Below are 12,668 nucleotides of genomic sequence, written 5' to 3' on the forward strand. Positions count from 1 at the left end.
ACAGTAGGACCCAAAAGCATAATCAGTGCTCCAACTCCCCCTTGTGCTGGTCTGGAGCAATGAAGTGGTGACGCAGGGTACCGTACTAGACCACAAATTACCTCTAAGTCCTGTGGCGTAAGCCCGCAACTTTTAAAGGACAAACCACTGTATGTAAAGTATCAGTCAAAAGTTTGGACACGCCTACTTATTCAAGGGATTTTCTTTATTTTTTACTATTTTCTACATTGTAGAATAATAGTGAAGTCATCAAAACTATGAAATAACACATATGGAATCATGTAGTAACCAAAAAAGTATATTTTATATTTGAGATTCTTCAAAGTAAACACCCTTTGCCTTGAAGACAGCTTTGCACACTCTTGGCATTCTCTCAACCAGCTTCATGAGGTAGTCACCTGGAATGCATTTCAATTAACAATTTGTGGAATTTCTTTCTTTCTTAATGCATTTGAGCCAATCAGTTGTGTTGTGACAAGGTAGGGGTGGTATACAGAAGATAGACCTATTTGGTAAAAGACTAAGTCCATATTATGGCAAGAACAGCTCAAATTAGCAAAGAGAAATGACAGTCCATCATTACATTAAGACATGAAGGTCAGTCAATACGGAACATTTCTAGAACTTTGAAAGTTTCTTCAAGTACAGTCGCAAATACCATCAAGTGCTATGATGAAACTGTCTCTCATGAGGACCGCCACAGGAATGGAAGACCCAGAGTTACCTCTGCTGCAGAGGATAAGTTCATTAGAGTTACCAGCCTCAGAAATTGCATTCCAAATAAATGCTTCACAGAGTTCAAGTAACAGACACATCTCAACATCAACTGTTCAGAGGAGACTGCGTGAATCAGGCCTTCATGGTCAAATTGCTGCAAAGAAACCACTACTATAGGACACCAATAAGAAGAAGAGACTTGCTTGGGCCAAGAAACACGAGCAATGGACATTAGACCGGAGGTAATCTGTCCTTTGGTCTGATGAGTCCAAATTTGAGATTTTTGGTTCCAACCGCCGTGTCTTTGTGAGACGCAGAGTAGGTGAACGGATGAATTCCGCATGTGTGGTTCCCATCGTGAAGCGTGGAGGATGAGGTGTGATGGTGTGAGGGTGCTTTTCTGGTGACTCTCTGTGATTTATCGAGAATTCAAGGCACACTTAACCAGCATGGCTACCACAGCATTCTGCAGCGATACACCATCCCATCTGGTTTGCGCTTAATGGAACTATCATTTGTTTTTCAACAGGACAATGACCCAACACACCTCCAGGCTGTGTAAGAGCTATTTGACCATGAAGGAGAGTGATGGAGTGCTGCATCAGATGACCTGGCCACCACAATCACCCGACCTCAACCCAATTGAGATGGTTTCGGATGAGTTGGACTGCAGAGTGAAGGAAAAGCATCCAACAAATGCTCAGCATATGTGGAAACTCCTTCAAGACTGTTGAAAAGCATCAAGGCAAAGGGTGGCTACTTTGAAGAATCTCAAATCTAAAATATATTTTGATTTGTTGAACACTTTTTTGGTTGCTACATGATTCCAAGCGTGTTATTTCATAGTTTTGATGTCTTCACTATTATTCTACAGTGTAGAAAACAGTAAAAAAATAAAGAAAAACCCTTGAATGAGTAGCTGTGTCCAAACATTTGATTGGTTCTGTATATATCTGTGTATATGTGTGTGTGCGTTCAATCCACCCTTCTCTCTAACCTGTGATACTACAGAGCAGGCGCAGGGTGGGCTGGTCCCCTCCGAAGCCATTGACCACTGGGTCAGTGTTACTCTTGGGGATGGGGATGGTCATGGTTATGGGTTTATGGAACTTCCTCCTCCGGGGCTCCAGGGTCACGATGGGGCTGAACGTAGCCTTGTTCCCCAGGAGCTTCTTCACCACGTCCACGTTCATTGGCTGAGCCTGGAGATGACAGGTAACGGCTTTAGAAATAGACTGACATTAGAGATACCTTGGATCGGCTTTGGCGTTAAAACAAGGATTATGACGTTGATAAAACATGATGACAGTGTAGTACTCATAAAATACTCAACGTATTTAACTTTTGCTCCATTAAAGCTCTGCCTCAGAATCAAGCAACGTGCCATTCTTTTTGATTATAACTCCTCCTGACTGCCGCTCATGCCATAGGCCCCCATTAATTGGGAAAATAAATCGAGAAAATTTTACAGACACTCAAATGAAATGGTGTTTTCACTTTACGAAGAGAATATTTGAAGTAAATGACCTGTAGTCCCACTTTGATCCTCTTGGTGAGGGCTCCCTCTGGGAAGACTGCCTGGACCGTAGGCACCACCGTGCTGCTGAGGATTCCCCCCTCTGGACCGATCAGGTTACTGTCCTGTTTGACCCGGGACACCACCGCAAAGTACTGGGGGAAGTCCCTGGTGATGATGCGGCAGATACGCTTCTTCTCCAGCTCCTCTGGAGGGTCCAGTTCTGGAGAGGAGGACAGAAGGAATGGTGGTTCATTTGGCATTGATTCAGATTATGGCTCTGTTGAAATACCTTGACAATGATTTCTTCCTTCCTCCCCCCTTGGAGTAATCACTGCTCACATGACTGGGTTGGTGTAATCCTCGCTTTCACCTATCCATCCATTTTAGATCCGTGAATACTCCAAGAAAGGGAGGCAGGAGGGAATGCTTCTCTGAAGTATTTGAGCCGGGCCTCTTGGCAATGGCCTCTAATGATGATGAGCGCTAAGTGTTGTCTCGCGTTGACGACATCACACTCACCCTCGTCCATGCCGTTGAGGATCTGGTTGAGCTCCTCCTCGGTGTGTTCACAGTGGTGCTCCTTCCAGCTCTCTCCTGTCTCACTCCTCATGATCACCAGCTCCCTCTCCTTCCCTCTCAGGGCAGCGAAGTGAGGGATCTCCACCACTACAGGCCTGCGACCAGGGACAGGGTGCACGGTGAGTGTGTGTGTGCGGGTGGAGATGGGGTGGGGGGGTTATGTATGTACGTGTGTGTACAATATATGCGTGGGTGTGTGTGTGTGTGTGTGTGTAAAGAGTGTGTGTAACCAATCACATTTCTAACAACTCACCTGATGAGCACAGTACAGTGTGTCAACTACAAATGCTTATGGGACAGTCATGCTAAACATCCACCAAGATATCAAATGAACCAATAAAACCATGAGGTTGAACAGGCAAACAGACAGCACTAAACATAGAAAGCCAACCACAAGGTAAGGAGGCGAAAAGTAACTAGGAACAAAAAACAAACATACAATGTAGTGTCTGGGATGCTACGACAGAGAGCGGGGCAAGACACCTGGGCCCGGTTTACCGATAGCGATGGAATTTAAGCTTACAAGTGTTTTAACGATGCATCTTTCCTACAACGGACGAAGATGTAACATGCGCATCCCAAAGCACCATGTTCGCGAAGTGGAGTCGTTGGAGCATGTGTCGGTACTGATAGGATCGAAAGAAAGGAGGCGCTGCTCTCGGATCAGATTTCTCCATTTAAATCTTACCTTAGCATGATCATTATTTCACAAAACTGATGACGGATCAGCTACCAGAGAGATATTACCACCTACGGCTGCAAATATTGAGGCGGCTTATTGAAAATGCTTTACCCAATAAAAAAAGCACTAAATCACCAATTTCGCACGCCATTGCGCACGTTAGACTACACATCACGAAATACATTGATACAAATTACAGACAGCAGCCTACAAGTAGCAAAATAGAACTCAATTGATTGAACATATTTATATTTTAAAGGAAGTCATCTCAGTTTTCATTTGAGGCATCTTTTTATACGTCACTTGTTTGTATCAATTGCAAAAACATTGTCAACTTTTTGTAACTTTTCTGAAGTTTTCGGCGGCCAGGGAGACGGATAAACCATGCGATTCTAAAGACACACTTAGCTGTTCTAAGAGTTGTTTGAGTCAGCCGTTAGATTACGAGCGTTTTCAAGTGCAAACGTTAACAACGCTGGTTTCGGGAAACAGCTCGGGGATTTAACGACGCTCCTACGAAGGTTAACGATGCTCCTAACGGTTAACTTTTGGGAAACCTGGCCCAGCACGACACTAGCACACATAGCATACAGGTGAGGTCACAGACATAACATATCACAGAGAGTCAAAACATAAAATGAGGAGGCTATAAAATGGAACTAGTAGCATCCATGGATTGTTTCATATGTTTCGTTGTCCCCTACCCAAGGAATTTTGTCCCGGGTGGCCCGAGCTGCAGGATGCGGCTAACGAGGCTCTCACCCTCGTTAAGAGGGGGTGGGGCAGTGGGAAGGTGCAGTTTACTGTGAGACCAACCGTCCGTTAGCAGCAGTGGGGGAGAGAGAGCGGAAGTAGTCAAGATAATGGGTGACTAGTTGGGTTTTGTGAAAGCCTTTTGGCTGAGTGGAGTGGAGGCCGTCATCAGGACATCGTGGTAAATACACAGGGCTTTAAATACACAGAGCTTTCAAAGTGGAAGTTATTATAAACGTCACCATCAGGGGGCAGTAATATATTATCGGTAGACAGCCTCTCTTAGTGGTAACCTACATATCAAATCAATCATGGAGCAGTGTTCTTTTGCAGTTTTCTGTTTCCTTGCAGAGTTTTTTGTTTCCATGTGTCTCATAGAAACAGTTAGTCTCCTAAAAATGGTTGAGTTAGAGCTGGAATGCTGTTTAAAAAGAAAACAAGCAAGGCCCTTGCCACTGGGAAGAAGCAAAGAGCATAGACTGTTTTAGTAAGGCATTGGCAGGGTGAAATTAATCTGAGAAAAAGAAGAGGGGCAGCAACATTCTCAGGTTTTCATTCATACAGTAGGCCTATAGTGACCTTTGACGCACACCGTCTCTTTTCCTTTTCGCTCGTAGCATTCTCACCTCACGCACTCTTGAGTCTTGGACTCTCACAACATACGCCGTAATCTCTGACATCTCCTCGCTCTTTCATTCTCCCACTCGGACATCCTGCCCCTCTATACAACTTCCTCTCCCTTTCATACTTTTACCCCCTCCCTCCATCCCATATTTTCTTACCCGAGGAACTGGGCTCCGACGGGCCCCACCTCAATCAGCCTGCTGGCCAGGCCCTCTCCTTCCACCATGGGGGGCATGGTGGCCAGGCGGTGCCTCTTCACCAGCCGGCAGGTCACCCGCGTGGGCGCGCTGCACTTTCGCGGCGGGATAATGATGCGCAGGCCGTTGTGACGGCAACCCCGCATGGCTCCGCCCCTGGCGTCCACCATGAAGCTAACCAGGAAGCTGTTAAGGAAATGGGCGGGGGGCAGATGTGATGTTTACAAAATGAAGAGAAAGATATTTTTAAGCATTGTGACAAATACAGTACTACATCTTTGTACTTTCCTTTACACAGATAATTTACATAACTTTCAGCAAAATACAATTTTTGGGGGGTGAAAATATACAGACAAATATGAATCCATGTTAAAATACACAAACATAAGAATTACAGTTTCACTGCGTACCTACATGCACAAACACCAGACTGTGAGTGAGAGGGGAATGGGTGTGACACCACATACTGTTACGGCTAATGTGAAGGAGCTGCTAACGCACTTCACCGGTGACACCAGTATGTTATGGTAAAGCAAACAAACCATTAAAACAACACTCCAACACGCAGACTGAACAATGCGGTACAACGGCAAACACGGAGATTGGTTATATCGAACGCAAAAGCACAAGGGGCCTGGATTCAATCAGATCAAGCGCTAACCGGCGATATCCGACACCCGCATAGCTGATGTTTTGGCAGTGTCACGAAGCAACACACATCCCACTCGCGTTACAATTCCAGAATGAGAAAAACATAGACTATGTTAAAAATAATGACACTCAAATTGAAAATCATTCAACTTAATAATGAGGATTGTATCAGCCTAATTGAGGTGAAAATTACATCTCACATTCCAGCGTTCAAACTTGTTAACAAGGCTGCATGGGATTTCTCTTAATGCAACTCTGTGCAGCCAACGGCAATGTCCACTTCAGGTAGGCTATAATGCCAGGAGCCGCTTGTGGACTTGACAGCTCTAACGCAGTACCACCGCAAGCTCTGACACCACCAAAACAACCGCTATACGGATGTCGGCTGAAGCAGATCTGATTGAATAGAGCCCTAGAACCTTGCAGCTGTGAATCGACCAAACACAATTAAACAACAAACAAAATGGCCTCCATGAGTCAACAGGATTCAACCAAGATGGACACAATGGCTGACCAATGACGATGAGGCAATGTGTGTGACTCTTTGATGCAGCACTAGGAGCAAATGATGTTCCTAACAAAGAGGCCTGTGTAAAAATGTATATAAACGTTGACAAATGTCCGAGTGATCAAAAGCTAAAACGGGGGAATATTGGAACATGGGAAACATCTGTTAGTAGTGCTGCACTCGCAAGACAGGCATGTGTGAAACAACCACAAACAAACAAACACATCTCTCTAGAAGGAGAGCACACTGTGAAAGAGAGGAGGAGGAGTGTGAAGAGGAGGATGAAGAGGAGGAAACCAAGGTGCAGTAGATCACCTGCTGTCGCCATGATCATGGCACGGAGAGGAATGGCTGAAAACAGAACAGAGACCCCATGAGACAAAGAGAGAGAGAGAGAGAGAGAGCGAGAGAGAGAGAGAGAGCTGGATAGAAATAAAGAAATATACAGTGTATTCGGAAAGTATTCAGACCCCTTGACTTTTTCTACATTTTGTTACGTTACAGCCTTATTCTAAAATTTATTAAATTGTTTTTTCCCTCATCAATCTACACACAATACCCAATAATGACACATTTATAAAAAATGAAATATTACATTTACATAAGTATTCAGACCCTTTACTCAGTACTTTGTTGAAGAACCTTTGGCAGCGATTACAGCCTCAAGTCTTTTTGGGTATGAAGCTACAAGCTTGGCACACCTGTATTTGGGGAGTTTCTCCCATTCTTCTCTGCAGATCCTCTCAAGCTCTGTCAGGTTGGGTGGGGAGCGTCGCTGCACAGCTATTTTCAGGTCTCTCCAGAGATGTTCGATCGGGTTCAAGTCCAGGCTCAGTGGCTGCGCCACTTAAGGACATACAGAGACTTGTGCCAAAGCCACTCCTGCGTTATCTTGGCTGTGTGCTTAGGATCGTTGTCCTGTTGGAAGGAGAACCTTCGCCCCAGTCTGCGGTACTAAGGGCTCTGGAGCAAGTTTTCATCAAGGAATTCTCTGTACTTTGCTCCGTTCATCTTTCCCTCGATTCTGACTAGTCTCCCAGGCCCTGCTGCTGAAAAACATCCCCCCCAGCATGATGCTGCAACCACCGTGCTTCACCGTAGGGATCGTACCAGGTTTCCTCCAGACGTGACGCTTGGCATTGAGGCCAAATAGTTCAATCTTGGTTTCATCAGACCAGAGAATCTTGTTTCTCTTGGTCTGAGAGTCCTTTAGGTGACTTTTGCTAAACTCCAAGCAGGCTGTCATGTGCCTTTTACTGAGGAGTGGCTTCTGTCTGGCCACTCTACCATAAAGGCATGATTGGTGCAGTGCTGCAGAGACAGTTGTCCTTCTGAGAAGGTTCACCCATCTCCCCAAAGGAACTCTGGAGCTCTGTCAGAGTGACAATCGGGTATTTGGTCACCTCCCTGACCAAGACCCTTCTCCCCCGATTGCTCAGTTTGGCCGGGAGGACAGCTCTCGGAAGAGTCTTGGTGGTTCCAAACTTCTTCCATTTAAGAATGATGGAGGCCACAGTGTTCTTGGGGACCTACAATGCTGCAGACATGTTTTGGTTCCCTTCCCCAGATTTGTGCCTCAACACAATCCTGTCTAATTCCTTTGACCTCGTAGCTTGGTTTTTGCTCTGACGTGCACATAGACAGGTATGTGCCTTTCCAAATCATGTCCAATCAATAGAATGTATCACAGGTGGACTCCAATCAAGTTGTAGAAACATCTCAAGGATGATCAATGGAAACAGGATGCACCTGAACTAAATTTCGAGTCTCATAGCAAAGGGTCTGAATACTTATGTAAATAAAGTATTTGTCTTTTTAATCTTTTATACATTTGAAAAAATGCAAAAAAACTGTTCTCGCTTTGTCATTATGGGGCATTGTGTGTAGATTGATGAGGACTTTTTAATTGAAAAAAAATCAATTTTAGAATAAGGCTGTAACGTAACAAAATGTGGAAAAATACAAGGGGTCTGAATACTTTCCGAAGGCACTGTAGATAGAACGATAGATAGGGATATAAAAGAAAACGTCTCTAGGGCTGAAAGAGAAGAAAATAAACCATACTCCCCATCCCTGTGGACCAGAATCATCAGTGTCTTTGGAGAATGATCAATGTTCCAAATTGTTTGTCGTACCGCTTGTCCTAAACCAGTACTTCGAGACACTCTCAGTAGCCTTACATTACTGATTCAGGACTTGTGTCATTATTACTAAGAGGGATTATCTTCCGTCATCAATTAGCATGGCAGAGAGAGTTAACTAGAGGATGACAGGGGATCTTCATATCACAATGCATTAGACTAATATGTCTATAATGAGTGCTAACATTATTCATTACTGCTCTTCATAGTGTTATCCCCCAAAGCCGCTTAACAGATGGAGTAGGATTACAAAAGATGGTGATTCTGTTCTCAGAACAAAAATAAATAAATAATAAACGAGCTGCCTGGACCCACCGTTGCTCTAGTGTCTGTTGAACAGGGCTGAACGCACTAGGCTCAAGGGAAACCTGCATTCAGGATGGGTTAGGCCAGATAACTGTTGCAGCTTTTGTACCAAAATTAGTTTAAAAAAAATAAATGTTTTGATAGTTAAAGCCCAACCCTTCTGTGTACTCGCTGTGCCCGCTGTACCTACCCAGAGTGGATCGGGCTGGAGGACAGTGCCACATTGTCCAGATTTTCTGTGCCCCAGCTCAGACGATACGAGTCCTTTTCATTTTCCCTGGCAAGAGACGACACCTGGCAACCAACAAAGAGCCACTTGTTAAGGACATGCCACAGCCAACAGTCGGTTACACACACAAACATTGCACCTCAACTTTATTTGACTTTTTTTAAAACGTTTTTTTGATTAGGGACAGATGCAATAACATTGACACAATGCAATTTTACAACAGTAAGATGCATTGCACCATAACACGTTAGCTTGCGCTACTTTACAGTACCCGTCTCTGGATAGACAGCGACGTTCATCTAAACTCAGACCTACACTTTGAATGATCTACAGTCGAATAAAGTACATTTCTAAGAGCACTCACTACATTCCAATACAGGAGTTATTCAACGTCAAGACATTACGACCCTATGAATCAAAGTAATATATTTCCTGTATTGAGCAGAGCAACTGCTTTGAGCAATGCATAGCATGCACAATATGTTTCCGTTGCAATAGATGAGTCTCAAGGCCTGGTTCATCCCTTTACAGTCGTGGATGTGAGAAGGTAAACTCTTTACTTACGTTGTGGCTGGTGAGCATCTCCTCTATCATGCTTTCGTGTTTTGGAGAGTAGTAACCGTGGTGACTGGGAGTGTAGGACCTGTCCAAACTGAGGAGAGGAGGAAAATGTGACGTAGGTAGCCATGGAAACATCACACACAGCTAAAACAGTGTTCACCACCCAATATGGCACAAATCTATCCATGAGACATGGCACAAGTGAAGTACTGTAAAATCAAGGAAAAATGGACGGCGATATTCGGAGTAGTACTACAAATAACTACTTCAAAACTACTACAGTAGTTCTGCGACGGATGTGGACTGACTCAATCATAGAGAGACAATAGCATTTATATCACATACCTTTGCATTCGACTAGGTACAGTAAGCATGGTAAGGAGGAAGAGAAATTAGTTGAAATTCATCAGAAACTTCACAAACATTCGTGCATTCACCACAAATTAGATCATACACTCTCTCACACACACACACACACACACACACACACGCACACACGCACACACACACCCTTCTCCTTCATCCGGTGTATATACTCTACCTGTCAGAGCGTCCCCCCTCCAGACTGAAGCGCAGGTAGTTCATCCCATCCATGTACTGTCCAGGCAAGGAGTCATCTCCCAGTTCCCTCAGGTCCTCTGCCCTCAAGTACTCCCCTCCGTCCCCTGTCATCGTGTCGTCACCTGGAGGAGAGAGGGATGCGGGTTGAGCTACGCGGAAGAGAATACGGGTATTGTCGGGGGAAGGGGACATTGTGATGTGACTACAGTTAGCAAGCATACATACACGCAGGGGCCAGCCCTTACCTAGGGTGTGTGTGTGTGTCAACGTGAGGCTTAGTGACACACACACACACACACACACAGTCACACACACATACAGACACCGTCTGTCCTTTTTTGTCGTCAGATATAAGCGCTTACAGTTACTGAAGCACTACAGATGAGCTGGGAGACACAGCTCATCTCTGCCTGGTCTCCACCACGTCATAAAGCTCTACTGCTGCTGTTACCACTACTGGACAGCAGGGGGCTGAACCAAACTGAGTCGAGCTGTACTGTGCTGGCCTGGTTACGCATCCAACAACCCCACCAAAATTAGCGGAACCCAACTGGAAAGGACAGTGGGATGATTTAAAAAAAAATCTCAACCAGTACAGTACAGTTCGGGTTGGCACCATTGTGTGACAAGTGCCTAAGGGGAGCAGGTAGCATACTGGAGGATGTGCTGGCAGAACAAGTGAGAAACATACTGTAGGCTGATAGAGATGTTCCTGTGTCAATAGCATAACCACTGCCTGGAGTAGGAAAGGTTAGGAACAAAAGGAAGACAAGAAAAACAGCCACAATATGATCACATTACCACGACGATTAGTAATATGCACAGTAGCACCACAACTGTAAGGGTAAAGCAAGCTATGAGATGCGGGTTGAGAAGAAATACTCACAAAGCAATGTCATTTACAACACATCCAATAGCAAGAAATGTCGGTTAGAACAGCCACACTGTCTGCAAAACCAAACCCAGCTTCCAAAACACAACTATTGACAGGGTGTGTCCATTTTCCACCAAAATCACTGCCAACCACTCCACTCTTATGATCCAAGTTTCCCTCGAGAAGTAAAGTGAATTCACTGCGCAACCGGAAGAGCCAGGAAAAAGAAAAATCTTCCATATCCGTAATGCATTGCCACGTCTATGAGGTGACTGTTCACATAAACACAGATTGGCCCTAAATGCACAAACTTTATGAGCCATGACAGAGGGCCTGGAAGAGTGGAACTAACTGCCTTTAACAAGTATTCCCACTAATGCTAATAAATATCAACCATACAGAATTAATCAGTAAAGCATTGGCATGTGTTTTGAAGGAGGCTTAAGTTAAGTTAGCCCTTAGCAGCATTTCAAAAGTAGCTTACATATTCTTACATATTCAGGCTTTCCCGGCCATGGCATGTGATAGGAGATAGATCACAGCATTTCCGAGTGGGGATTTGAAATCCGCTTTGAACTGACAACACTCAGGGTGAAACTATCTTCCTGAGTTCTGTACAGGCAAGCTTTTACCGTTTTAATTGGTGTCTTTCCGCTTGAAGTTTAATGGCACTCTCTAGTCCAGGGGCAACATTTCTTAAAGTCCTCTGAATATGCTATTAAAATGCTTTTAAAATCCACCCTTTCCCCTTAGCTGATATTTAAGAAGCGTGACAAAACAAAAACATTCTCGTATTGACATTAAAGAGGGCACGGCCACCACTAGTGTCAATATAAATGTTTGTTGACAGCACTAATGCTTTCAGCAATGATAACCAGTATTCCACATTTAGAGAAGTGGGCCTAAATGTGCATATCACAAGCTTGGTTTCACCACACTATGTTTGAATCCAAACCATATCAGTAGGCGAGTTTAGTGCAGGTTCAAGTATGTCCTCTCAACCACTCAACCATCGCAGAGGAATCTCACACCATGCGAATTACCACGACCACGACAAACCGTCACACCCTCTTCAATAGTAACCACCACGGCAACCTTCACACGGTGTACCTTCTAAATCCATGGAGTCATCGGACAGAACATCATCCTCACTCTCTTTCAGCACTGTGGGTACAGTATGTAGGCCTATACAGTACACAGTACAGTGAGAAAACTAGCCTACCACAACACACACTAGACTCTCCGAAAAAAAGGGTTACAAAAAGGTTCTTCGGCTGTCCCCATAGGAGAACCCTTTTTGGTTCCAGGTAAAACCCTTTTTGGTTCCAGGTAGAACCCTCTGCGGAAAGGGTTTTAAATGGAACCCAAAAGGGTTCTACCTGGAACCAAAAATTATTCTTCAAAGGGTTCTCCTATGGGGACAGCCGAAGAACCCTTTTAGGTTCTAGATATCACCTTTTTTAGTGTAGGATTGGGAAATGGGAAAAACGGGAAGGATTTGGGGAAGGCTTACTGAGATAGCCTATTAGTCGATCAGTGTCTACAGTAAACTGGGGCAGGATTTGAACACGAAGTCGGGTTAACTGAAGTTCTTGTAGGGCAAACATAAATGGACTGAGGTTTAGAATGACAGTCTCTATACATGGTTGTGGTCATATACTGACTGGATCAAGTGGCAAACTCACCCTCCTCATCAGAGACATCTAGGACTTCAGTCATAGTCTCAGGGACGTTCAACTTGTGTTTCTCTGTCACCGTCTAAACGA

General features: G+C 44.5%; 1 protein-coding gene across 1 annotated transcript in view; it reads right to left on the reverse strand.

The window, feature by feature from the left end:
- The window catches only part of LOC120030209 (ankyrin-2-like), a 119,889-nt gene that overhangs the window by 36,618 nt on the left and 70,603 nt on the right, over positions 1-12,668 (reverse strand). The window contains exons 23-32 of the mRNA XM_038975560.1: positions 12,588-12,660; positions 10,009-10,150; positions 9,471-9,558; positions 8,868-8,971; positions 6,546-6,581; positions 5,033-5,257; positions 4,202-4,300; positions 2,756-2,910; positions 2,245-2,456; positions 1,715-1,919 (exon numbers count right to left, since the gene is read on the reverse strand). Coding sequence (XP_038831488.1) covers positions 1,715-1,919; positions 2,245-2,456; positions 2,756-2,910; positions 4,202-4,300; positions 5,033-5,257; positions 6,546-6,581; positions 8,868-8,971; positions 9,471-9,558; positions 10,009-10,150; positions 12,588-12,660 — 1,339 coding nt within the window. The remainder of the gene's footprint in view (positions 1-1,714; positions 1,920-2,244; positions 2,457-2,755; positions 2,911-4,201; positions 4,301-5,032; positions 5,258-6,545; positions 6,582-8,867; positions 8,972-9,470; positions 9,559-10,008; positions 10,151-12,587; positions 12,661-12,668) is intronic.

The sequence above is a fragment of the Salvelinus namaycush genome, chromosome 36, assembly GCF_016432855.1.
Source record: "Salvelinus namaycush isolate Seneca chromosome 36, SaNama_1.0, whole genome shotgun sequence".
NCBI classification, from domain to species: Eukaryota; Metazoa; Chordata; class Actinopteri; order Salmoniformes; family Salmonidae; genus Salvelinus; species Salvelinus namaycush.